At 52.4% G+C, this 24225-nt stretch overlaps 1 protein-coding gene across 1 annotated transcript; it reads left to right on the plus strand.

The window, feature by feature from the left end:
• The first annotated feature begins 6467 nt into the window (after positions 1-6467).
• Positions 6468-10087, plus strand: LOC132951423 (uncharacterized). The gene is made up of 2 exons (XM_061023228.1): positions 6468-7689; positions 9909-10087. Exons 1-2 carry the CDS (start codon positions 6468-6470, stop codon positions 10085-10087), a joined length of 1401 nt encoding a protein of 466 aa, XP_060879211.1.
• Positions 10088-24225: the final 14138 nt, after the last annotated feature.

Below are 24225 nucleotides of genomic sequence, written 5' to 3' on the forward strand. Positions count from 1 at the left end.
TTCATACAGGCCACTGTGCCTGATCAACTCAATAGGCAAGCTGTTCGAGAGGCTGCTCAAAGTAAGGATTACCACGCATCTAGAGCTGCAGCAGAATGGCATCTCTGAACACCAATATGGCTTCATGAAGGGGAGGTCAACTACACAGGCGATCGAACAAGTGATGTCCATCGTAAACCGTGTAGGCAGTGGCCAACTATATAATCGAAAGTTATGTGCGCTGGCATCACTAGACGTGGCAAATGCTTTCAATTCCGCCCCTTGGGTAAAGATAGATGCGGCACTCATTGACAAGAGTTTTCCCCCATACCTCATCAACATGATAAGGTCATACTTCGATAATCGCTGCATTATCACGGACGAAGGACGATACTCGGTCAGTACTGGTGTTCCGCAGGGTTCTGTCATCGGACCCATATTGTGGAACATTTTCTACGATGGGCTAATGCGGTTGGAGTATCCGGATGGCGTTCACATTGTGTGCTTCGCTGATGATGCGGCTATAGTGGCAACCGGACACAACACATGGCTCCTGGAAAGAAAAATGAATGACGCATTGCAGATGGTGGCGGCATGGATGGCTGGACAAGGCTTGACATTATCCAGTACCAAATCAACGGCGGTTATGCTCACCACCAAGCGGGGATACGCAAAGCCGGTCTTCCAAATCAACGGCACGGTCATTGAACTCAGCGATAGTGTCAGGTATCTAGGGGTCCAACTTAGCTCTGTCCTAGGGTTTAGGAAGCATATAGAGGTGGTTAGCGAAAAAGCGTCAAAAACTGCGTCGGCACTTTCGAGGCTAATGCCGAACGTAGGTGGACCATCAGCGTTGAAGAGAAAACTGCTAGCCACCGTGGTGCATGCGCAACTCCTGTACGCTGCCCCAATTTGGTATGGAGCACTTGGTCACGAGTGCAACAAGATTAAAATGTCTTCTCCACAAAGGAAGCTGGCACTCAGAGTATCAAGCGCTTATTGTACGGTGTCCAATGTAGCGATAATGGTGGTTGCGGGCATCGTGCCTATCCATTTTCTGGCTGAGGAAAGGGCAGCAGTCGAGAGGGACCGAAAGACTGGCATCGCGACGGATGTTGCCAAACGGGAGGCGAGGAAAAGGACGATGGTCAATTGGCAACGCGAGTGGGATGAGTCAACCAACGGTCGGTGGACCCACAAAATGATCCCGAACGTCGAAGAATGGATGAAAAACCAGCAAAGGAAAATAGGGTACCACATTACCCAGTTTCTAACTGGACATGGGTGCTTCAATGCATATCTCTTTCGATTCAAGAAGCGAAATGACGCAGTATGCATGTACTGTGACCATATTCAGGACGATGTGGAGCATACATTTTTCAAATGTGACCGGTGGTGGAGACTGAGAAGGGAAGTTGAAGTCGCCCTAGGCTGTGAAATTACGCCGGAGAAGATAGGAGCGGCCATGGTTGCTTCCAAGTCGAAGTGGGATGCGGTGGTCAATTTTGCAAGTGCGGTACTGACGAAGAAGGAAGCGGACGAACGGGAGTTGCAAGCGGCTCAAGCAAATTAGCTCTACTAATTAAGAAAATTAAAATGTGGCTCGAAGAGCAAAGTTGTGGGGATAGAGCCCCACAGTAATATGTACATTAGGTTGCTATGTAAGAGTTAGTGAGAGGGAGATTGGCCCTCCACTTCTCATATAAGTTGTCGTTTTCTTTTTATCAAATAAACGATGGTCGGCAGGGGCAAGTAGTGTGTCGCGCAAGCAAACAGTTCGCCCCTGTCGATCGGTGATAATATAAAAAAAAAAAAAAAAAAAAAGGTTAGGTTAGGTTAGTTCAGCGGTGGCTGTCGTAGAGTACGGACGTCTCTCCGCGTCGCTCCCGAGCAATTTCAGTTTTTCCTCGTGAAATACCTACCCGTTAGGTTAGGTTAGGTTAGGTTAGGTTAGGTTAGGTTTCGCGGCAGTAATGCGCAAGCAGTTCCCGCGGCGCCGTCGGTTATAAACAGGAAAAAAAAAAAAAGGTTAGGTTAGGTTAATAGGTAGGCGACAAATACCGGGCATGAAGATTCCGGGTCGTCTGGATGCTATCGTCAAACACCTGTTTCCGAATTCGCCAACGCCGGTTTACCCTTTGATCGACTCACAGTTTGAAACTGCATGTCTTTTCACGCTGGATGAATTGAGGGAGGCGGGACGCAGATTGCCGAAGGGGAAAGCGCCCGGTCCAGATGGCGTTCCAGATGAAATCCTGCGCGCAATGACCAAGATTCGACCAGATCTCCTTCTCCCAACGTTCAACGAGTGCCTGAAGACTGGCAGGTTCTTCGACAGTTGGAAAACGGCTCGCCTGGTGTTACTACGCAAAGATACTAAACCGCTAGATCAACCGTCTTCATACAGGCCACTGTGCCTGATCAACTCAATAGGCAAGCTGTTCGAGAGGCTGCTCAAAGTAAGGATTACCACGCATCTAGAGCTGCAGCAGAATGGCATCTCTGAACACCAATATGGCTTCATGAAGGGGAGGTCAACTACACAGGCGATCGAACAAGTGATGTCCATCGTAAACCGTGTAGGCAGTGGCCAACTATATAATCGAAAGTTATGTGCGCTGGCATCACTAGACGTGGCAAATGCTTTCAATTCCGCCCCTTGGGTAAAGATAGATGCGGCACTCATTGACAAGAGTTTTCCCCCATACCTCATCAACATGATAAGGTCATACTTCGATAATCGCTGCATTATCACGGACGAAGGACGATACTCGGTCAGTACTGGTGTTCCGCAGGGTTCTGTCATCGGACCCATATTGTGGAACATTTTCTACGATGGGCTAATGCGGTTGGAGTATCCGGATGGCGTTCACATTGTGTGCTTCGCTGATGATGCGGCTATAGTGGCAACCGGACACAACACATGGCTCCTGGAAAGAAAAATGAATGACGCATTGCAGATGGTGGCGGCATGGATGGCTGGACAAGGCTTGACATTATCCAGTACCAAATCAACGGCGGTTATGCTCACCACCAAGCGGGGATACGCAAAGCCGGTCTTCCAAATCAACGGCACGGTCATTGAACTCAGCGATAGTGTCAGGTATCTAGGGGTCCAACTTAGCTCTGTCCTAGGGTTTAGGAAGCATATAGAGGTGGTTAGCGAAAAAGCGTCAAAAACTGCGTCGGCACTTTCGAGGCTAATGCCGAACGTAGGTGGACCATCAGCGTTGAAGAGAAAACTGCTAGCCACCGTGGTGCATGCGCAACTCCTGTACGCTGCCCCAATTTGGTATGGAGCACTTGGTCACGAGTGCAACAAGATTAAAATGTCTTCTCCACAAAGGAAGCTGGCACTCAGAGTATCAAGCGCTTATTGTACGGTGTCCAATGTAGCGATAATGGTGGTTGCGGGCATCGTGCCTATCCATTTTCTGGCTGAGGAAAGGGCAGCAGTCGAGAGGGACCGAAAGACTGGCATCGCGACGGATGTTGCCAAACGGGAGGCGAGGAAAAGGACGATGGTCAATTGGCAACGCGAGTGGGATGAGTCAACCAACGGTCGGTGGACCCACAAAATGATCCCGAACGTCGAAGAATGGATGAAAAACCAGCAAAGGAAAATAGGGTACCACATTACCCAGTTTCTAACTGGACATGGGTGCTTCAATGCATATCTCTTTCGATTCAAGAAGCGAAATGACGCAGTATGCATGTACTGTGACCATATTCAGGACGATGTGGAGCATACATTTTTCAAATGTGACCGGTGGTGGAGACTGAGAAGGGAAGTTGAAGTCGCCCTAGGCTGTGAAATTACGCCGGAGAAGATAGGAGCGGCCATGGTTGCTTCCAAGTCGAAGTGGGATGCGGTGGTCAATTTTGCAAGTGCGGTACTGACGAAGAAGGAAGCGGACGAACGGGAGTTGCAAGCGGCTCAAGCAAATTAGCTCTACTAATTAAGAAAATTAAAATGTGGCTCGAAGAGCAAAGTTGTGGGGATAGAGCCCCACAGTAATATGTACATTAGGTTGCTATGTAAGAGTTAGTGAGAGGGAGATTGGCCCTCCACTTCTCATATAAGTTGTCGTTTTCTTTTTATCAAATAAACGATGGTCGGCAGGGGCAAGTAGTGTGTCGCGCAAGCAAACAGTTCGCCCCTGTCGATCGGTGATAATATAAAAAAAAAAAAAAAAAAAAAAAATAAAAAAAAAAAAAAAAAAAAAAGGTTAGGTTAGGTTAGGTTAGGTTAGGTTAGGTTAGGTTAGGTTAGGTTCTCCCCCGACGGGACCCACCTTGTCGTGGTGGGGGAGCTTGCGGGCCTTTAGTTAGGTCCTACTAAGCGGTTCCATACCCGGCCCTGACCTTAACTGGTTGGGGCCGGAGCAAAAGAGCCCCCCCTGGCCTTGGATGGCTGTGGGTGGCAGGTCGGAGGTAGCCTGCTAGCACTTAGCAAAGCCCTAGTGTAAGGAGTCCACTACTTAAAAACTCTGAGTCACCCTGTCCTTAGCTGGATGGGGTGGCAAGGTCGGAGGCAGCCTGCTCGCTCGCAGCAAATGCCCTAAGGGAAGGACAACCCTGACAGAAAACCCTTCAACCCCCAACTCGTCATGGGGGTCTCTTGGCACGGAAGTAGGAACGTGTCCACGAGGACCCTGTGGGGCACCTGGCGCCCCCCACAGTATCTAGCCTTCCCCGTGGTACGCTGCTCTGCTACGGGGCGACGCAACCTTCATGCCCACTCGTGGGAACTATATGGATTTGAACATAAAGAACCCAGGTTCATCAACTGGCCAAATGATGAGCGGGAGCCAAACCGCAAAAGTAATGCAAAACGCAGATTTGGGAAGAAATGTGGAAGATCTGAGGCAGGCTTCCCCAGCTGGTGCTGGCACTGTGTCCGTTGGTAGCGCTGCGAGGCAGGACTCTACCTCTGGACGAAAATCCGAGTCGGAGACTGCAACTCCACCCGCAGCTAGAAGAGACAGCGGCGTAGCTGGTTCAGATGGAGACACGCTTCAAAGCGCGGTAATCCATCTCCGTAAGTGTATCGCCACACAGGATGGTGGCTACAAGCTGTTAGTCCAGAAGGCGTCGGCTCTGGAGGCGTGGTCGATCAAGACGAGGAGCCCGGACGTCAAAACTGCAATTGACGATTTGCTGAATGTTATCGCGGGCCTCAAGGGTAGTCGCGAAAACGTTATTAAGGCCTTCAACACCCTGACCCAGCGCGTCCCAAAGAGCGAGCAGACGCCCAAAGCCGGCAAGATGGACACGGCTGCACAAACTGAGAGGATATCAAAGGACGTAGGTTCTCAAACTTCGGGCAGCACTGATGTCCAAAGCTCGGCTATACTCAGTGCCATCGCCGAAGTCAAGGTGATAATAGCCAGGACTGATGCCAGAGTAACCGAGCAGCAAGAGCAAATCGACAAACTCCAAAGCCGGCAGGAGATTGCCAGCAGCCGATCAGCCGCGAGAAAAGGCTCGGGTAATGCTCGGGTAACTGAAAAGCAGAGCATCACTACCTCGAATAAAAAGAAGCCAGTAAATAAAAATGATAAGAGCCAGAGTGGCACTAACCGGCTTGGGCCACCTAAAGTCGTCGACACCGAATGCACCGACGCACTGGGCTACGTTGCAACTGCGTCGCAATGCACCCAAGACACGGAATTCTCGCCGACAGATCCGGAGGACGGCTTTACCTTGGTATCTCGGAAAACTAGGAGACCGAAGCCTGAAGTTTCCAACCTTCCAAACGCTCGGAAACGCATCAGAGTTCCTAAAAATCAAGCCGTCATAATTGAGAAACCCACCGGCTCAACATCATATGCGGACATGATCCGCTCGGTCAAGGCAGTGGTTGTCGAAGAAAATATTTCGTCGTCTGACATCACGACAAGAAGGGCCAAGTCGGGTAACGTCATCCTGGAGATCCCTGGAAAGGATCAAGCGGACAACCTCGCTACGGCCCTGCGGACTAGACTCGGTGGAAACATTGGCATCAGACGCCCTGCTCCAAGTGTTGCGCTTCTCATAGTCGGGATAGAAGACTCGGTTGAAGACCCAGAACTCCGGGCTGCTCTAGCAAGTTTTGATCCTGAACTGCAAGGCATGAACTCTGTCAATATCCGCCAGGGCAAAAGTGGAATCAGATCGGCAGTTGTCAGGGTCCCAATTAGGGCTGGTCTCAAGCTCGCGGAGGCTAGGAAAATTAAAATTGGTTGGGCAGTCTGCAGAATCAGACAGTTGGACGACAGAGCCCTAGCATGCAACAAGTGCAAAGAGAAAGGGCACTCAGCCAGTGCATGCACAGGTGCAGAGAAACGTCGCTGCTTTCGCTGCAAAGAATCCGGGCATCTTGTAGCAGTCTGTCCCTCCCCTGCTGACGAATCTACGTCAGCCACGGACACAAACAGCAAGAGTGAATCAATCACCCCATCTGGTACAAACGCTCGGGGCTGCGAGGTGCGTCCTGACCAGTTATCATGAGTACCTTCCTACAGATCAATCTCAACTGCTGCAAGGCAGCTCAAGCGCTGGCGTTACAGCAGGCTGCAGAGTCCAACGTCGATCTCCTCATCGTCAGCGAGCCCTGCCCAACGAAGGTCGACGCATGGTACTACGACGCTCACGGTAAAGCGGCTATAGCATGCCTCCGTGGTCTCCCAGTGGACATAGTCGGCCCTACTGAACCAGGGTTCACGTGGATCCAGGCTGGTACCCTCCGCATCTATTCTTGTTATTGGTCCCCCAGGTCTGACCCCAACCTCGCCCAATACTCTGCGTTTCTCAGCAACCTTGAGCACAGCATTAGAAGTCACAGCGGAGACTCTCTTATTTGTGGAGACTTCAACGCGCACCATTCCGCCTGGGGCAGCTGCTCCAATAACAAGAAAGGTGATGCACTGATGGACCTCATCCAGTCCCTAGGCCTCATTATATGCAACACTGGCACGACCCCCACTTTCCAGAGGGCGTCTGGCTCCTCGGTGATCGACATCACTCTGGCCTCCCCCCGTGTGGCTTCCAGAATATCTAATTGGTCTGTCTTAGACACGGTGACCTTAAGCGATCACAGCTACATCCAGTTCACTCTATTGTCCGCGCCCATTAAGCCAGTCAACGCGACATACTCTCGGAGACTCCACGCACCCGCTCTGGCGTCCTTTCTCTCGACCGGTCAACTACTACACTTCAGCAACAGTACTGACGTGGATGAAATGGCTATCAATCTGAACTCGGCGCTCTACGCCGTTTGTGGCCTACCCTTGGCAGACAATAAAGGTAAAAGGAGGAGCGTACACTGGTGGTCCCCGAGCCTAAGCGCGTTGCGCAAGACCGCAAACCATCTGCGTCGTGTTTTCCAGCGCAAGCGCCGACGCCTTGGTGCTGCCGCCTGCACTGATGAAGAGCTTGCTGCAAAATCCGCGAAACTGGCCCTCGTTAAAGCAATCAGAAACGCCAAAGATCAAGCCTGGAGACAACTATGTGACGACGTCGAACGGGACCCATGGGGAAAGCCCTACAAGATTGTAATGGGAAGAATGAATGTAAGGACTCCCATCCCCGGGCTTAATCTCCCAGGAAGGCTCCCAGCTATAATCCAGCACCTCTTTCCGTCACATCAGATTAATCACCTGAACACCTTTTGCCCATCATTGTCGACCCCTGCACGGAAGATCGACCTAGAGGAGCTGAAATCAGCGTGTAAAAAACTAAAGAGCGGTACTGCCCCTGGTCCAGACGGAGTGACGAGCGAAATTCTCAAAATTCTCATCAACAAACAACCCGCACCTTTCCTTCACATTGCAAACGAGTGCCTCCTGCAGGGCCGATTCCCTACTGCGTGGAAAAAGGCCAGACTTGTTCTTCTCAGGAAAGGTGACAAGCCTTTAGACGTACCCTCGTCCTATCGCCCGTTGTGTCTTCTTGACACTGCAGGCAAGCTATTTGAGAAAATGGTAGAAAACCGCATAACTGAGGAGCTGGCTCGAGGCGATGACCTAGCGGACTGTCAATTTGGTTTCCGGAAAGGCCGGTCCACCATAGCCGCTATCCAAAAACTCTTATCCTGTGTGGAGACCTCAGCGGGTCAGAAGATTGGCATTCTGACATTCGACGTTAGAAATGCCTTTAATTCAGCCTCCTGGGAGAAGATTCTGTTCGCCTGCGAAGACAAGGGCATTTCTACTCCCATCTTACGCATTCTGCACAGCTACTTCCATGACCGCTACCTAACTTCGACAGCAAATGGCACAGAATCTGTCACAGCCGTCACCAGTGGTGTTCCGCAGGGCTCCGTCCTTGGCCCTACCCTGTGGAACATCATGTACGATGGCCTATTGCGTGAGCCTCTCCCCTCAGGGGTCGAATTTCTAGCATACGCGGACGATGTGGCTCTCATCGCCAAAGACAAGGACATCTGTGTATTGGAACGACTTCTCTCTGAAGGAGCTGACACTGTCGTCAGATGGATGAAAGTGATGGGTCTTGATTTGGCAATCCAGAAATCCGAGGCAATCGTGATCACCAACACAAGGACGCACAATGACCTCCGAATTACCATCGACGGTGTTCAGATTAGAGCGGTGAATAGCGTCAAATACTTGGGCCTCCACATTGACCAGCGACTCAATTTCACCACGCACGCGGCCAGCGTGGCCGCCAAAGCAAGCAAGGTGGCGTCAAATTTGTCAAGGATTCTTCCCAACATAAGCGCTGCTACTCCAAGAAAGCGAAGACTCCTAGCAGGGGTTGTTCACTCAATTTTATTGTACGGCGCCCCGGTATGGTCTGGAAGGATGTCCAATACTGGTATCGAAGAACTGGCCAAATGCCAACGCAGGATTGCGCTGAGGGTGGTCTCAGCGTACTGCACCGTATCGAGAGACGCGGTCCTACTCCTCGCTGATACCCCTCCGATCGACCTACTCGCAGCCGAGCGCCGCGATCTCTTCAATGGAAGACAGTCTGGCGTCCTACCCAGCACTATCCGAGAAACGTTGCTCTCTGACTGGCAATCTCGCTGGGCCACTTGCTCCAATGGTAGGTGGACGTTTCAGCTGATCCCCGACATCAGGCCTTGGGTGATGAGGAAATTCGGCAACGTAGACTTTCATCTTACCCAGGCCCTCACTGGTCACGGCTGTTTCGCTCAATACTTGCACCGATTTGGCAAGTTAGAGTCCCCTGAGTGCTGGTTCTGTGGCGACGCATGTGACGACGCCAATCACACTCTATTCATCTGCGATGCCTGGGCTTCACGAAGACGCGATCTCGCCATATTCCTAGGATGTGATGTGAGCCCGCGAACCATCATCCCAATGATGCTGCGCTCCAAGGAGAACTGGTCCGCGGTCAGAAATTTCGCCACCCAAGTACTATCAATGAAGGAAGCTGAAGAGAGGCGCCGTCAAGCACTAATTAACCAACCGTAGTTAAGATATCTATCTGTGGGCCGAAGGCCACACCTTGAGGGTTAGAGGCCCTCTATTGCCTGTAAATAATAATTATGTAAATTGTATTAAGATTAAGTATTTTATTAAATAAACGATGGGCACCGAGGGGTGAAATGACTCGCGTCAGTACCACCCTCAGTGTTCGGTTCAACCTGTAAAAAAAAAAAAAAAAAAAAAAAAGGTTAGGTTAGGTTAGGTTAGGTTAGGTTAGGTTAGGTTAGGTTAGGTTAGGTTCTCCCCCGACGGGACCCACCTTGTCGTGGTGGGGGAGCTTGCGGGCCTTTAGTTAGGTCCTACTAAGCGGTTCCATACCCGGCCCTGACCTTAACTGGTTGGGGCCGGAGCAAAAGAGCCCCCCCTGGCCTTGGATGGCTGTGGGTGGCAGGTCGGAGGTAGCCTGCTAGCACTTAGCAAAGCCCTAGTGTAAGGAGTCCACTACTTAAAAACTCTGAGTCACCCTGTCCTTAGCTGGATGGGGTGGCAAGGTCGGAGGCAGCCTGCTCGCTCGCAGCAAATGCCCTAAGGGAAGGACAACCCTGACAGAAAACCCTTCAACCCCCAACTCGTCATGGGGGTCTCTTGGCACGGAAGTAGGAACGTGTCCACGAGGACCCTGTGGGGCACCTGGCGCCCCCCACAGTATCTAGCCTTCCCCGTGGTACGCTGCTCTGCTTCGGGGCGACGCAACCTTCATGCCCACTCGTGGGAACTATATGGATTTGAACATAAAGAACCCAGGTTCATCAACTGGCCAAATGATGAGCGGGAGCCAAACCGCAAAAGTAATGCAAAACGCAGATTTGGGAAGAAATGTGGAAGATCTGAGGCAGGCTTCCCCAGCTGGTGCTGGCACTGTGTCCGTTGGTAGCGCTGCGAGGCAGGACTCTACCTCTGGACGAAAATCCGAGTCGGAGACTGCAACTCCACCCGCAGCTAGAAGAGACAGCGGCGTAGCTGGTTCAGATGGAGACACGCTTCAAAGCGCGGTAATCCATCTCCGTAAGTGTATCGCCACACAGGATGGTGGCTACAAGCTGTTAGTCCAGAAGGCGTCGGCTCTGGAGGCGTGGTCGATCAAGACGAGGAGCCCGGACGTCAAAACTGCAATTGACGATTTGCTGAATGTTATCGCGGGCCTCAAGGGTAGTCGCGAAAACGTTATTAAGGCCTTCAACACCCTGACCCAGCGCGTCCCAAAGAGCGAGCAGACGCCCAAAGCCGGCAAGATGGACACGGCTGCACAAACTGAGAGGATATCAAAGGACGTAGGTTCTCAAACTTCGGGCAGCACTGATGTCCAAAGCTCGGCTATACTCAGTGCCATCGCCGAAGTCAAGGTGATAATAGCCAGGACTGATGCCAGAGTAACCGAGCAGCAAGAGCAAATCGACAAACTCCAAAGCCGGCAGGAGATTGCCAGCAGCCGATCAGCCGCGAGAAAAGGCTCGGGTAATGCTCGGGTAACTGAAAAGCAGAGCATCACTACCTCGAATAAAAAGAAGCCAGTAAATAAAAATGATAAGAGCCAGAGTGGCACTAACCGGCTTGGGCCACCTAAAGTCGTCGACACCGAATGCACCGACGCACTGGGCTACGTTGCAACTGCGTCGCAATGCACCCAAGACACGGAATTCTCGCCGACAGATCCGGAGGACGGCTTTACCTTGGTATCTCGGAAAACTAGGAGACCGAAGCCTGAAGTTTCCAACCTTCCAAACGCTCGGAAACGCATCAGAGTTCCTAAAAATCAAGCCGTCATAATTGAGAAACCCACCGGCTCAACATCATATGCGGACATGATCCGCTCGGTCAAGGCAGTGGTTGTCGAAGAAAATATTTCGTCGTCTGACATCACGACAAGAAGGGCCAAGTCGGGTAACGTCATCCTGGAGATCCCTGGAAAGGATCAAGCGGACAACCTCGCTACGGCCCTGCGGACTAGACTCGGTGGAAACATTGGCATCAGACGCCCTGCTCCAAGTGTTGCGCTTCTCATAGTCGGGATAGAAGACTCGGTTGAAGACCCAGAACTCCGGGCTGCTCTAGCAAGTTTTGATCCTGAACTGCAAGGCATGAACTCTGTCAATATCCGCCAGGGCAAAAGTGGAATCAGATCGGCAGTTGTCAGGGTCCCAATTAGGGCTGGTCTCAAGCTCGCGGAGGCTAGGAAAATTAAAATTGGTTGGGCAGTCTGCAGAATCAGACAGTTGGACGACAGAGCCCTAGCATGCAACAAGTGCAAAGAGAAAGGGCACTCAGCCAGTGCATGCACAGGTGCAGAGAAACGTCGCTGCTTTCGCTGCAAAGAATCCGGGCATCTTGTAGCAGTCTGTCCCTCCCCTGCTGACGAATCTACGTCAGCCACGGACACAAACAGCAAGAGTGAATCAATCACCCCATCTGGTACAAACGCTCGGGGCTGCGAGGTGCGTCCTGACCAGTTATCATGAGTACCTTCCTACAGATCAATCTCAACTGCTGCAAGGCAGCTCAAGCGCTGGCGTTACAGCAGGCTGCAGAGTCCAACGTCGATCTCCTCATCGTCAGCGAGCCCTGCCCAACGAAGGTCGACGCATGGTACTACGACGCTCACGGTAAAGCGGCTATAGCATGCCTCCGTGGTCTCCCAGTGGACATAGTCGGCCCTACTGAACCAGGGTTCACGTGGATCCAGGCTGGTACCCTCCGCATCTATTCTTGTTATTGGTCCCCCAGGTCTGACCCCAACCTCGCCCAATACTCTGCGTTTCTCAGCAACCTTGAGCACAGCATTAGAAGTCACAGCGGAGACTCTCTTATTTGTGGAGACTTCAACGCGCACCATTCCGCCTGGGGCAGCTGCTCCAATAACAAGAAAGGTGATGCACTGATGGACCTCATCCAGTCCCTAGGCCTCATTATATGCAACACTGGCACGACCCCCACTTTCCAGAGGGCGTCTGGCTCCTCGGTGATCGACATCACTCTGGCCTCCCCCCGTGTGGCTTCCAGAATATCTAATTGGTCTGTCTTAGACACGGTGACCTTAAGCGATCACAGCTACATCCAGTTCACTCTATTGTCCGCGCCCATTAAGCCAGTCAACGCGACATACTCTCGGAGACTCCACGCACCCGCTCTGGCGTCCTTTCTCTCGACCGGTCAACTACTACACTTCAGCAACAGTACTGACGTGGATGAAATGGCTATCAATCTGAACTCGGCGCTCTACGCCGTTTGTGGCCTACCCTTGGCAGACAATAAAGGTAAAAGGAGGAGCGTACACTGGTGGTCCCCGAGCCTAAGCGCGTTGCGCAAGACCGCAAACCATCTGCGTCGTGTTTTCCAGCGCAAGCGCCGACGCCTTGGTGCTGCCGCCTGCACTGATGAAGAGCTTGCTGCAAAATCCGCGAAACTGGCCCTCGTTAAAGCAATCAGAAACGCCAAAGATCAAGCCTGGAGACAACTATGTGACGACGTCGAACGGGACCCATGGGGAAAGCCCTACAAGATTGTAATGGGAAGAATGAATGTAAGGACTCCCATCCCCGGGCTTAATCTCCCAGGAAGGCTCCCAGCTATAATCCAGCACCTCTTTCCGTCACATCAGATTAATCACCTGAACACCTTTTGCCCATCATTGTCGACCCCTGCACGGAAGATCGACCTAGAGGAGCTGAAATCAGCGTGTAAAAAACTAAAGAGCGGTACTGCCCCTGGTCCAGACGGAGTGACGAGCGAAATTCTCAAAATTCTCATCAACAAACAACCCGCACCTTTCCTTCACATTGCAAACGAGTGCCTCCTGCAGGGCCGATTCCCTACTGCGTGGAAAAAGGCCAGACTTGTTCTTCTCAGGAAAGGTGACAAGCCTTTAGACGTACCCTCGTCCTATCGCCCGTTGTGTCTTCTTGACACTGCAGGCAAGCTATTTGAGAAAATGGTAGAAAACCGCATAACTGAGGAGCTGGCTCGAGGCGATGACCTAGCGGACTGTCAATTTGGTTTCCGGAAAGGCCGGTCCACCATAGCCGCTATCCAAAAACTCTTATCCTGTGTGGAGACCTCAGCGGGTCAGAAGATTGGCATTCTGACATTCGACGTTAGAAATGCCTTTAATTCAGCCTCCTGGGAGAAGATTCTGTTCGCCTGCGAAGACAAGGGCATTTCTACTCCCATCTTACGCATTCTGCACAGCTACTTCCATGACCGCTACCTAACTTCGACAGCAAATGGCACAGAATCTGTCACAGCCGTCACCAGTGGTGTTCCGCAGGGCTCCGTCCTTGGCCCTACCCTGTGGAACATCATGTACGATGGCCTATTGCGTGAGCCTCTCCCCTCAGGGGTCGAATTTCTAGCATACGCGGACGATGTGGCTCTCATCGCCAAAGACAAGGACATCTGTGTATTGGAACGACTTCTCTCTGAAGGAGCTGACACTGTCGTCAGATGGATGAAAGTGATGGGTCTTGATTTGGCAATCCAGAAATCCGAGGCAATCGTGATCACCAACACAAGGACGCACAATGACCTCCGAATTACCATCGACGGTGTTCAGATTAGAGCGGTGAATAGCGTCAAATACTTGGGCCTCCACATTGACCAGCGACTCAATTTCACCACGCACGCGGCCAGCGTGGCCGCCAAAGCAAGCAAGGTGGCGTCAAATTTGTCAAGGATTCTTCCCAACATAAGCGCTGCTACTCCAAGAAAGCGAAGACTCCTAGCAGGGGTTGTTCACTCAATTTTATTGTACGGCGCCCCGGTATGGTCTGGAAGGATGTCCAATACTGGTATCGAAGAACTGGCCAAATGCCAACGCAGGATTGCGCTGAGGGTGGTCTCAGCGTACTGCACCGTATCGAGAGACGCGGTCCTACTCCTCGCTGATACCCCTCCGATCGACCTACTCGCAGCCGAGCGCCGCGATCTCTTCAATGGAAGACAGTCTGGCGTCCTACCCAGCACTATCCGAGAAACGTTGCTCTCTGACTGGCAATCTCGCTGGGCCACTTGCTCCAATGGTAGGTGGACGTTTCAGCTGATCCCCGACATCAGGCCTTGGGTGATGAGGAAATTCGGCAACGTAGACTTTCATCTTACCCAGGCCCTCACTGGTCACGGCTGTTTCGCTCAATACTTGCACCGATTTGGCAAGTTAGAGTCCCCTGAGTGCTGGTTCTGTGGCGACGCATGTGACGACGCCAATCACACTCTATTCATCTGCGATGCCTGGGCTTCACGAAGACGCGATCTCGCCATATTCCTAGGATGTGATGTGAGCCCGCGAACCATCATCCCAATGATGCTGCGCTCCAAGGAGAACTGGTCCGCGGTCAGAAATTTCGCCACCCAAGTACTATCAATGAAGGAAGCTGAAGAGAGGCGCCGTCAAGCACTAATTAACCAACCGTAGTTAAGATATCTATCTGTGGGCCGAAGGCCACACCTTGAGGGTTAGAGGCCCTCTATTGCCTGTAAATAATAATTATGTAAATTGTATTAAGATTAAGTATTTTATTAAATAAACGATGGGCACCGAGGGGTGAAATGACTCGCGTCAGTACCACCCTCAGTGTTCGGTTCAACCTGTAAAAAAAAAAAAAAAAAAAAAAAAAAGGTTAGGTTAGGTTAGGTTAGGTTAGGTTAGGTTAGGTTAGGTTAGGTTAGGTTAGGTTAGGTTCTGTGTCCTGGGGATCGCGAGGACCGGCCAGGCAGCAACAACCCTGATGAACCCAGTCCTAGAAACGGTGTCAATCTGGATGAGGCAAAACGGACTAACACTCGCTCCTCAAAAATCTGAAGCAGTGGTTCTAACCCAGAAGCACAAATACACAGATCCAGAACTCTTCGTCAACGGACACGCGATACCCGTGAAGCGGTCCATGCGCTACCTCGGCGTGCAACTGGATTCGCGGTTATCGTTCACGGAACACATCCAGCAAGTCTCCCAGAGAGCCACTGAATCAGCGCTGGCAATAGGCAGGCTGATGCCAAACCTGGGCGGACCTGCACAGAGCAAAAGGTCACTGATCGCCACCGTTGTTAACAGCAAGATGCTGTATGCGTCCCCGACGTGGGCCTCACGGGGCACCAAGACGGCGAAAAACAGGGCCGAAATGGCGAGGGCCCAAAGAAAAATAGCTCTCCGGATCACCAGATGCTACCGTACCGTCTCTGCGGACGCCTCCTCGCTGCTTTCGTCGATGATCCCAGCCGACCTGCTGGCAAACGAGAGGGGAAGAATTCGTCTTCGGCTCAACGACCAAGATGACGCCACCGCCACTCCTACCATTAGGAAACAGGAGAGGGAAATCTCCCTACGCGCGTGGCAATCGCGATGGGATCGCGCTACTACCAGCGGACGATGGACTCACCGCCTGCTCCCGGATGTGACGCGCTGGTTGAACAAACCACCGCTAAACTTGACGTACCATCTTTCCCAGGCGCTAACCGGTCACGGTTGCTTCAAAAGCTACCTCCACAAGAGGGACCGGGCGGAGGACAGCTACTGCGTCTACTGCGTGGATCCCGACGACACAGCCGAGCATACGCTGTTCGCTTGTCCGAGATGGGAGGACGACCGCTCGCGCATGGTAGAAATCCTGCGAAGATCACCGGCGCCCGAAGACGTCGAGGAAATTCTCTGCGGCCCTCGACCCGACGCATTACCAGATGACGCATCAGCCAGGTCCAGGCTACTCGCGCAGGCACACATAAATCGGCTCGAGCTCATCGCCATGATCGAGTCAATCCTGGGGACCAAAGAGGAGGACGAACGAGAAGATCAGCGAAACGGCTGACTTACACTGGGGACTCAAGATGAACAACTGGACAGACCCTCACACTATTCGCTACTGCGAGTCGTCGGAGGTGTCACCGACCACGTTGTTCATCCCCCCACATGTGACACCACGGGCGGGACGGCGATCACGGCATCGCTGGACAACTGGAGAACGAGACTGCAAGGGCGGCGGACTCCGGTCGGCCCGACAAGAGGAGATCAGCACGAGACAGCAAGGGCGGCGGACTCGGGTCGGCTCAGGAAAATAACAGACACCCACACACAACCTGTAATAATTGTAAACATAAATTTGTTGTCATGTATAAAGGGGGGGGTAAGTCGGGGTATTGTCCCGTCTACCCCCCTCACGTATGTATAAAATGTTGATTATCAATAAACGATGGCGGCGTCGCGGAAGTAATGCGAAAGCTGTCCCCGCGACGCCGTCGGTGCAAACAGAAAAAAAAAAAAAAAAAAAAAAAAAAAAAAAAAGGTTAGGTTAGGTTAGGTTAGGTTAGGTTAGGTTAGGTTAGGTTAGGTTAGGTTAGGTTAGGTTAGGTTAGGTTAGGTTCTCCCCCGACGGGACCCACCTTGTCGTGGTGGGGGAGCTTGCGGGCCTTTAGTTAGGTCCTACTAAGCGGTTCCATACCCGGCCCTGACCTTAACTGGTTGGGGCCGGAGCAAAAGAGCCCCCCCTGGCCTTGGATGGCTGTGGGTGGCAGGTCGGAGGTAGCCTGCTAGCACTTAGCAAAGCCCTAGTGTAAGGAGTCCACTACTTAAAAACTCTGAGTCACCCTGTCCTTAGCTGGATGGGGTGGCAAGGTCGGAGGCAGCCTGCTCGCTCGCAGCAAATGCCCTAAGGGAAGGACAACCCTGACAGAAAACCCTTCAACCCCCAACTCGTCATGGGGGTCTCTTGGCACGGAAGTAGGAACGTGTCCACGAGGACCCTGTGGGGCACCTGGCGCCCCCCACAGTATCTAGCCTTCCCCGTGGTACGCTGCTCTGCTACGGGGCGACGCAACCTTCATGCCCACTCGTGGGAACTATATGGATTTGAACATAAAGAACCCAGGTTCATCAACTGGCCAAATGATGAGCGGGAGCCAAACCGCAAAAGTAATGCAAAACGCAGATTTGGGAAGAAATGTGGAAGATCTGAGGCAGGCTTCCCCAGCTGGTGCTGGCACTGTGTCCGTTGGTAGCGCTGCGAGGCAGGACTCTACCTCTGGACGAAAATCCGAGTCGGAGACTGCAACTCCACCCGCAGCTAGAAGAGACAGCGGCGTAGCTGGTTCAGATGGAGACACGCTTCAAAGCGCGGTAATCCATCTCCGTAAGTGTATCGCCACACAGGATGGTGGCTACAAGCTGTTAGTCCAGAAGGCGTCGGCTCTGGAGGCGTGGTCGATCAAGACGAGGAGCCCGGACGTCAAAACTGCAATTGACGATTTGCTGAATGTTATCGCGGGCCTCAAGGGCAGTCGCGAAAACGTTATTAAGGCCTTCAACACCCTGACCCAGCGCGTCCCAAAGAGCGAGCAGACGCCCAAAGCCGGCAAGATGGACACGGCTGCACAAACTGAGAGGATATCAAAGGACGTAGGTTCTCAAACTTCGGGCAGCACTGATGTCCAAAGCTCGGCTATACTCAGTGCCATCGCCGAAGTCAAGGTGATAATAGCCAGGACTGATGCCAGAGTAACCGAGCAGCAAGAGCAAATCGACAAACTCCAAAGCCGGCAGGAGATTGCCAGCAGCCGATCAGCCGCGAGAAAAGGCTCGGGTAATGCTCGGGTAACTGAAAAGCAGAGCATCACTACCTCGAATAAAAAGAAGCCAGTAAATAAAAATGATAAGAGCCAGAGTGGCACTAACCGGCTTGGGCCACCTAAAGTCGTCGACACCGAATGCACCGACGCACTGGGCTACGTTGCAACTGCGTCGCAATGCACCCAAGACACGGAATTCTCGCCGACAGATCCGGAGGACGGCTTTACCTTGGTATCTCGGAAAACTAGGAGACCGAAGCCTGAAGTTTCCAACCTTCCAAACGCTCGGAAACGCATCAGAGTTCCTAAAAATCAAGCCGTCATAATTGAGAAACCCACCGGCTCAACATCATATGCGGACATGATCCGCTCGGTCAAGGCAGTGGTTGTCGAAGAAAATATTTCGTCGTCTGACATCACGACAAGAAGGGCCAAGTCGGGTAACGTCATCCTGGAGATCCCTGGAAAGGATCAAGCGGACAACCTCGCTACGGCCCTGCGGACTAGACTCGGTGGAAACATTGGCATCAGACGCCCTGCTCCAAGTGTTGCGCTTCTCATAGTCGGGATAGAAGACTCGGTTGAAGACCCAGAACTCCGGGCTGCTCTAGCAAGTTTTGATCCTGAACTGCAAGGCATGAACTCTGTCAATATCCGCCAGGGCAAAAGTGGAATCAGATCGGCAGTTGTCAGGGTCCCAATTAGGGCTGGTCTCAAGCTCGCGGAGGCTAGGAAAATTAAAATTGGTTGGGCAGTCTGCAGAATCAGACAGTTGGACGACAGAGCCCTAGCATGCAACAAGTGCAAAGAGAAAGGGCACTCAGCCAGTGCATGCACAGGTGCAGAGAAACGTCGCTGCTTTCGCTGCAAAGAATCCGGGCATCTTGTAGCAGTCTGTCCCTCCCCTGCTGACGAATCTACGTCAGCCACGGACACAAACAGCAAGAGTGAATCAATCACCCCATCTGGTACAAACGCTCGGGGCTGCGAGGTGCGTCCTGACCAGTTATCATGAGTACCTTCCTACAGATCAATCTCAACTGCTGCAAGGCAGCTCAAGCGCTGGCGTTACAGCAGGCTGCAGAGTCCAACGTCGATCTCCTCATCGTCAGCGAGCCCTGCCCAACGAAGGTCGACGCATGGTACTACGACGCTCACGGTAAAGCGGCTATAGCATGCCTCCGTGGTCTCCCAGTGGACATAGTCGGCCCTACTGAACCAGGGTTCACGTGGATCCAGGCTGGTACCCTCCGCATCTATTCTTGTTATTGGTCCCCCAGGTCTGACCCCAACCTCGCCCAATACTCTGCGTTTCTCAGCAACCTTGAGCACAGCATTAGAAGTCACAGCGGAGACTCTCTTATTTGTGGAGACTTCAACGCGCACCATTCCGCCTGGGGCAGCTGCTCCAATAACAAGAAAGGTGATGCACTGATGGACCTCATCCAGTCCCTAGGCCTCATTATATGCAACACTGGCACGACCCCCACTTTCCAGAGGGCGTCTGGCTCCTCGGTGATCGACATCACTCTGGCCTCCCCCCGTGTGGCTTCCAGAATATCTAATTGGTCTGTCTTAGACACGGTGACCTTAAGCGATCACAGCTACATCCAGTTCACTCTCTTGTCCGCGCCCATTAAGCCAGTCAACGCGACATACTCTCGGAGACTCCACGCACCCGCTCTGGCGTCCTTTCTCTCGACCGGTCAACTACTACACTTCAGCAACAGTACTGACGTGGATGAAATGGCTATCAATCTGAACTCGGCGCTCTACGCCGTTTGTGGCCTACCCTTGGCAGACAATAAAGGTAAAAGGAGGAGCGTACACTGGTGGTCCCCGAGCCTAAGCGCGTTGCGCAAGACCGCAAACCATCTGCGTCGTGTTTTCCAGCGCAAGCGCCGACGCCTTGGTGCTGCCGCCTGCACTGATGAAGAGCTTGCTGCAAAATCCGCGAAACTGGCCCTCGTTAAAGCAATCAGAAACGCCAAAGATCAAGCCTGGAGACAACTATGTGACGACGTCGAACGGGACCCATGGGGAAAGCCCTACAAGATTGTAATGGGAAGAATGAATGTAAGGACTCCCATCCCCGGGCTTAATCTCCCAGGAAGGCTCCCAGCTATAATCCAGCACCTCTTTCCGTCACATCAGATTAATCACCTGAACACCTTTTGCCCATCATTGTCGACCCCTGCACGGAAGATCGACCTAGAGGAGCTGAAATCAGCGTGTAAAAAACTAAAGAGCGGTACTGCCCCTGGTCCAGACGGAGTGACGAGCGAAATTCTCAAAATTCTCATCAACAAACAACCCGCACCTTTCCTTCACATTGCAAACGAGTGCCTCCTGCAGGGCCGATTCCCTACTGCGTGGAAAAAGGCCAGACTTGTTCTTCTCAGGAAAGGTGACAAGCCTTTAGACGTACCCTCGTCCTATCGCCCGTTGTGTCTTCTTGACACTGCAGGCAAGCTATTTGAGAAAATGGTAGAAAACCGCATAACTGAGGAGCTGGCTCGAGGCGATGACCTAGCGGACTGTCAATTTGGTTTCCGGAAAGGCCGGTCCACCATAGCCGCTATCCAAAAACTCTTATCCTGTGTGGAGACCTCAGCGGGTCAGAAGATTGGCATTCTGACATTCGACGTTAGAAATGCCTTTAATTCAGCCTCCTGGGAGAAGATTCTGTTCGCCTGCGAAGACAAGGGCATTTCTACTCCCATCTTACGCATTCTGCACAGCTACTTCCATGACCGCTACCTAACTTCGACAGCAAATGGCACAGAATCTGTCACAGCCGTCACCAGTGGTGTTCCGCAGGGCTCCGTCCTTGGCCCTACCCTGTGGAACATCATGTACGATGGCCTATTGCGTGAGCCTCTCCCCTCAGGGGTCGAATTTCTAGCATACGCGGACGATGTGGCTCTCATCGCCAAAGACAAGGACATCTGTGTATTGGAACGACTTCTCTCTGAAGGAGCTGACACTGTCGTCAGATGGATGAAAGTGATGGGTCTTGATTTGGCAATCCAGAAATCCGAGGCAATCGTGATCACCAACACAAGGACGCACAATGACCTCCGAATTACCATCGACGGTGTTCAGATTAGAGCGGTGAATAGCGTCAAATACTTGGGCCTCCACATTGACCAGCGACTCAATTTCACCACGCACGCGGCCAGCGTGGCCGCCAAAGCAAGCAAGGTGGCGTCAAATTTGTCAAGGATTCTTCCCAACATAAGCGCTGCTACTCCAAGAAAGCGAAGACTCCTAGCAGGGGTTGTTCACTCAATTTTATTGTACGGCGCCCCGGTATGGTCTGGAAGGATGTCCAATACTGGTATCGAAGAACTGGCCAAATGCCAACGCAGGATTGCGCTGAGGGTGGTCTCAGCGTACTGCACCGTATCGAGAGACGCGGTCCTACTCCTCGCTGATACCCCTCCGATCGACCTACTCGCAGCCGAGCGCCGCGATCTCTTCAATGGAAGACAGTCTGGCGTCCTACCCAGCACTATCCGAGAAACGTTGCTCTCTGACTGGCAATCTCGCTGGGCCACTTGCTCCAATGGTAGGTGGACGTTTCAGCTGATCCCCGACATCAGGCCTTGGGTGATGAGGAAATTCGGCAACGTAGACTTTCATCTTACCCAGGCCCTCACTGGTCACGGCTGTTTCGCTCAATACTTGCACCGATTTGGCAAGTTAGAGTCCCCTGAGTGCTGGTTCTGTGGCGACGCATGTGACGACGCCAATCACACTCTATTCATCTGCGATGCCTGGGCTTCACGAAGACGCGATCTCGCCATATTCCTAGGATGTGATGTGAGCCCGCGAACCATCATCCCAATGATGCTGCGCTCCAAGGAGAACTGGTCCGCGGTCAGAAATTTCGCCACCCAAGTACTATCAATGAAGGAAGCTGAAGAGAGGCGCCGTCAAGCACTAATTAACCAACCGTAGTTAAGATATCTATCTGTGGGCCGAAGGCCACACCTTGAGGGTTAGAGGCCCTCTATTGCCTGTAAATAATAATTATGTAAATTGTATTAAGATTAAGTATTTTATTAAATAAACGATGGGCACCGAGGGGTGAAATGACTCGCGTCAGTACCACCCTCAGTGTTCGGTTCAACCTGTAAAAAAAAAAAAAAAAAAAAAAAAAAGGTTAGGTTAGGTTAGGTTAGGTTAGGTTAGGTTAGGTTAGGTTAGGTTAGGTTAGGTTAGGTTCTGTGTCCTGGGGATCGCGAGGACCGGCCAGGCAGCAACAACCCTGATGAACCCAGTCCTAGAAACGGTGTCAATCTGGATGAGGCAAAACGGACTAACACTCGCTCCTCAAAAATCTGAAGCAGTGGTTCTAACCCAGAAGCACAAATACACAGATCCAGAACTCTTCGTCAACGGACACGCGATACCCGTGAAGCGGTCCATGCGCTACCTCGGCGTGCAACTGGATTCGCGGTTATCGTTCACGGAACACATCCAGCAAGTCTCCCAGAGAGCCACTGAATCAGCGCTGGCAATAGGCAGGCTGATGCCAAACCTGGGCGGACCTGCACAGAGCAAAAGGTCACTGATCGCCACCGTTGTTAACAGCAAGATGCTGTATGCGTCCCCGACGTGGGCCTCACGGGGCACCAAGACGGCGAAAAACAGGGCCGAAATGGCGAGGGCCCAAAGAAAAATAGCTCTCCGGATCACCAGATGCTACCGTACCGTCTCTGCGGACGCCTCCTCGCTGCTTTCGTCGATGATCCCAGCCGACCTGCTGGCAAACGAGAGGGGAAGAATTCGTCTTCGGCTCAACGACCAAGATGACGCCACCGCCACTCCTACCATTAGGAAACAGGAGAGGGAAATCTCCCTACGCGCGTGGCAATCGCGATGGGATCGCGCTACTACCAGCGGACGATGGACTCACCGCCTGCTCCCGGATGTGACGCGCTGGTTGAACAAACCACCGCTAAACTTGACGTACCATCTTTCCCAGGCGCTAACCGGTCACGGTTGCTTCAAAAGCTACCTCCACAAGAGGGACCGGGCGGAGGACAGCTACTGCGTCTACTGCGTGGATCCCGACGACACAGCCGAGCATACGCTGTTCGCTTGTCCGAGATGGGAGGACGACCGCTCGCGCATGGTAGAAATCCTGCGAAGATCACCGGCGCCCGAAGACGTCGAGGAAATTCTCTGCGGCCCTCGACCCGACGCATTACCAGATGACGCATCAGCCAGGTCCAGGCTACTCGCGCAGGCACACATAAATCGGCTCGAGCTCATCGCCATGATCGAGTCAATCCTGGGGACCAAAGAGGAGGACGAACGAGAAGATCAGCGAAACGGCTGACTTACACTGGGGACTCAAGATGAACAACTGGACAGACCCTCACACTATTCGCTACTGCGAGTCGTCGGAGGTGTCACCGACCACGTTGTTCATCCCCCCACATGTGACACCACGGGCGGGACGGCGATCACGGCATCGCTGGACAACTGGAGAACGAGACTGCAAGGGCGGCGGACTCCGGTCGGCCCGACAAGAGGAGATCAGCACGAGACAGCAAGGGCGGCGGACTCCGGTCGGCCCGTCAAAAGGACGAACGAACCAGCACGAGTATCCAGAGCGGCGGACTCGGGTCGGCTCAGGAAAATAACAGACACCCACACACAACCTGTAATAATTGTAAACATAAATTTGTTGTCATGTATAAAGGGGGGGGTAAGTCGGGGTATTGTCCCGTCTACCCCCCTCACGTATGTATAAAATGTTGATTATCAATAAACGATGGCGGCGTCGCGGAAGTAATGCGAAAGCTGTCCCCGCGACGCCGTCGGTGCAAACAGAAAAAAAAAAAAAAAAAAAAAAAAAAAAAAAAAAAAAGGTTAGGTTAGGTTAGGTTAGGTTAGGTTAGGTTAGGTTAGGTTAGGTTCAGGCGTAAAAGCGAAGAGGACCAGGAACGCGTGAAGGTCGTGATCCGGGAAGAAGTCATCCACAAATGGCAGCAAGAATGGAACCGTGATCCTAATGGACAATGGACGAGGAGTCTGATTAAGGATCTGTCAGCGTGGGTGAACCGGAAGCATGGAACCGTGGATTTTCATACAACCCAAATGCTGTCCGACCACGGGTGCTTTGGGAAGTACCTTTGGAGGTTCAAAAAACTAGATAACCCAAGGTGCATTGACTGCGGGGAACACACGGACAACGCGGAGCACGTGATGTTCCGGTGCGGCAGATGGGAGA

This window comes from Metopolophium dirhodum, chromosome 8 (genome assembly GCF_019925205.1).
Source record: "Metopolophium dirhodum isolate CAU chromosome 8, ASM1992520v1, whole genome shotgun sequence".
In the NCBI taxonomy this organism is placed as follows: Eukaryota; Metazoa; Arthropoda; class Insecta; order Hemiptera; family Aphididae; genus Metopolophium; species Metopolophium dirhodum.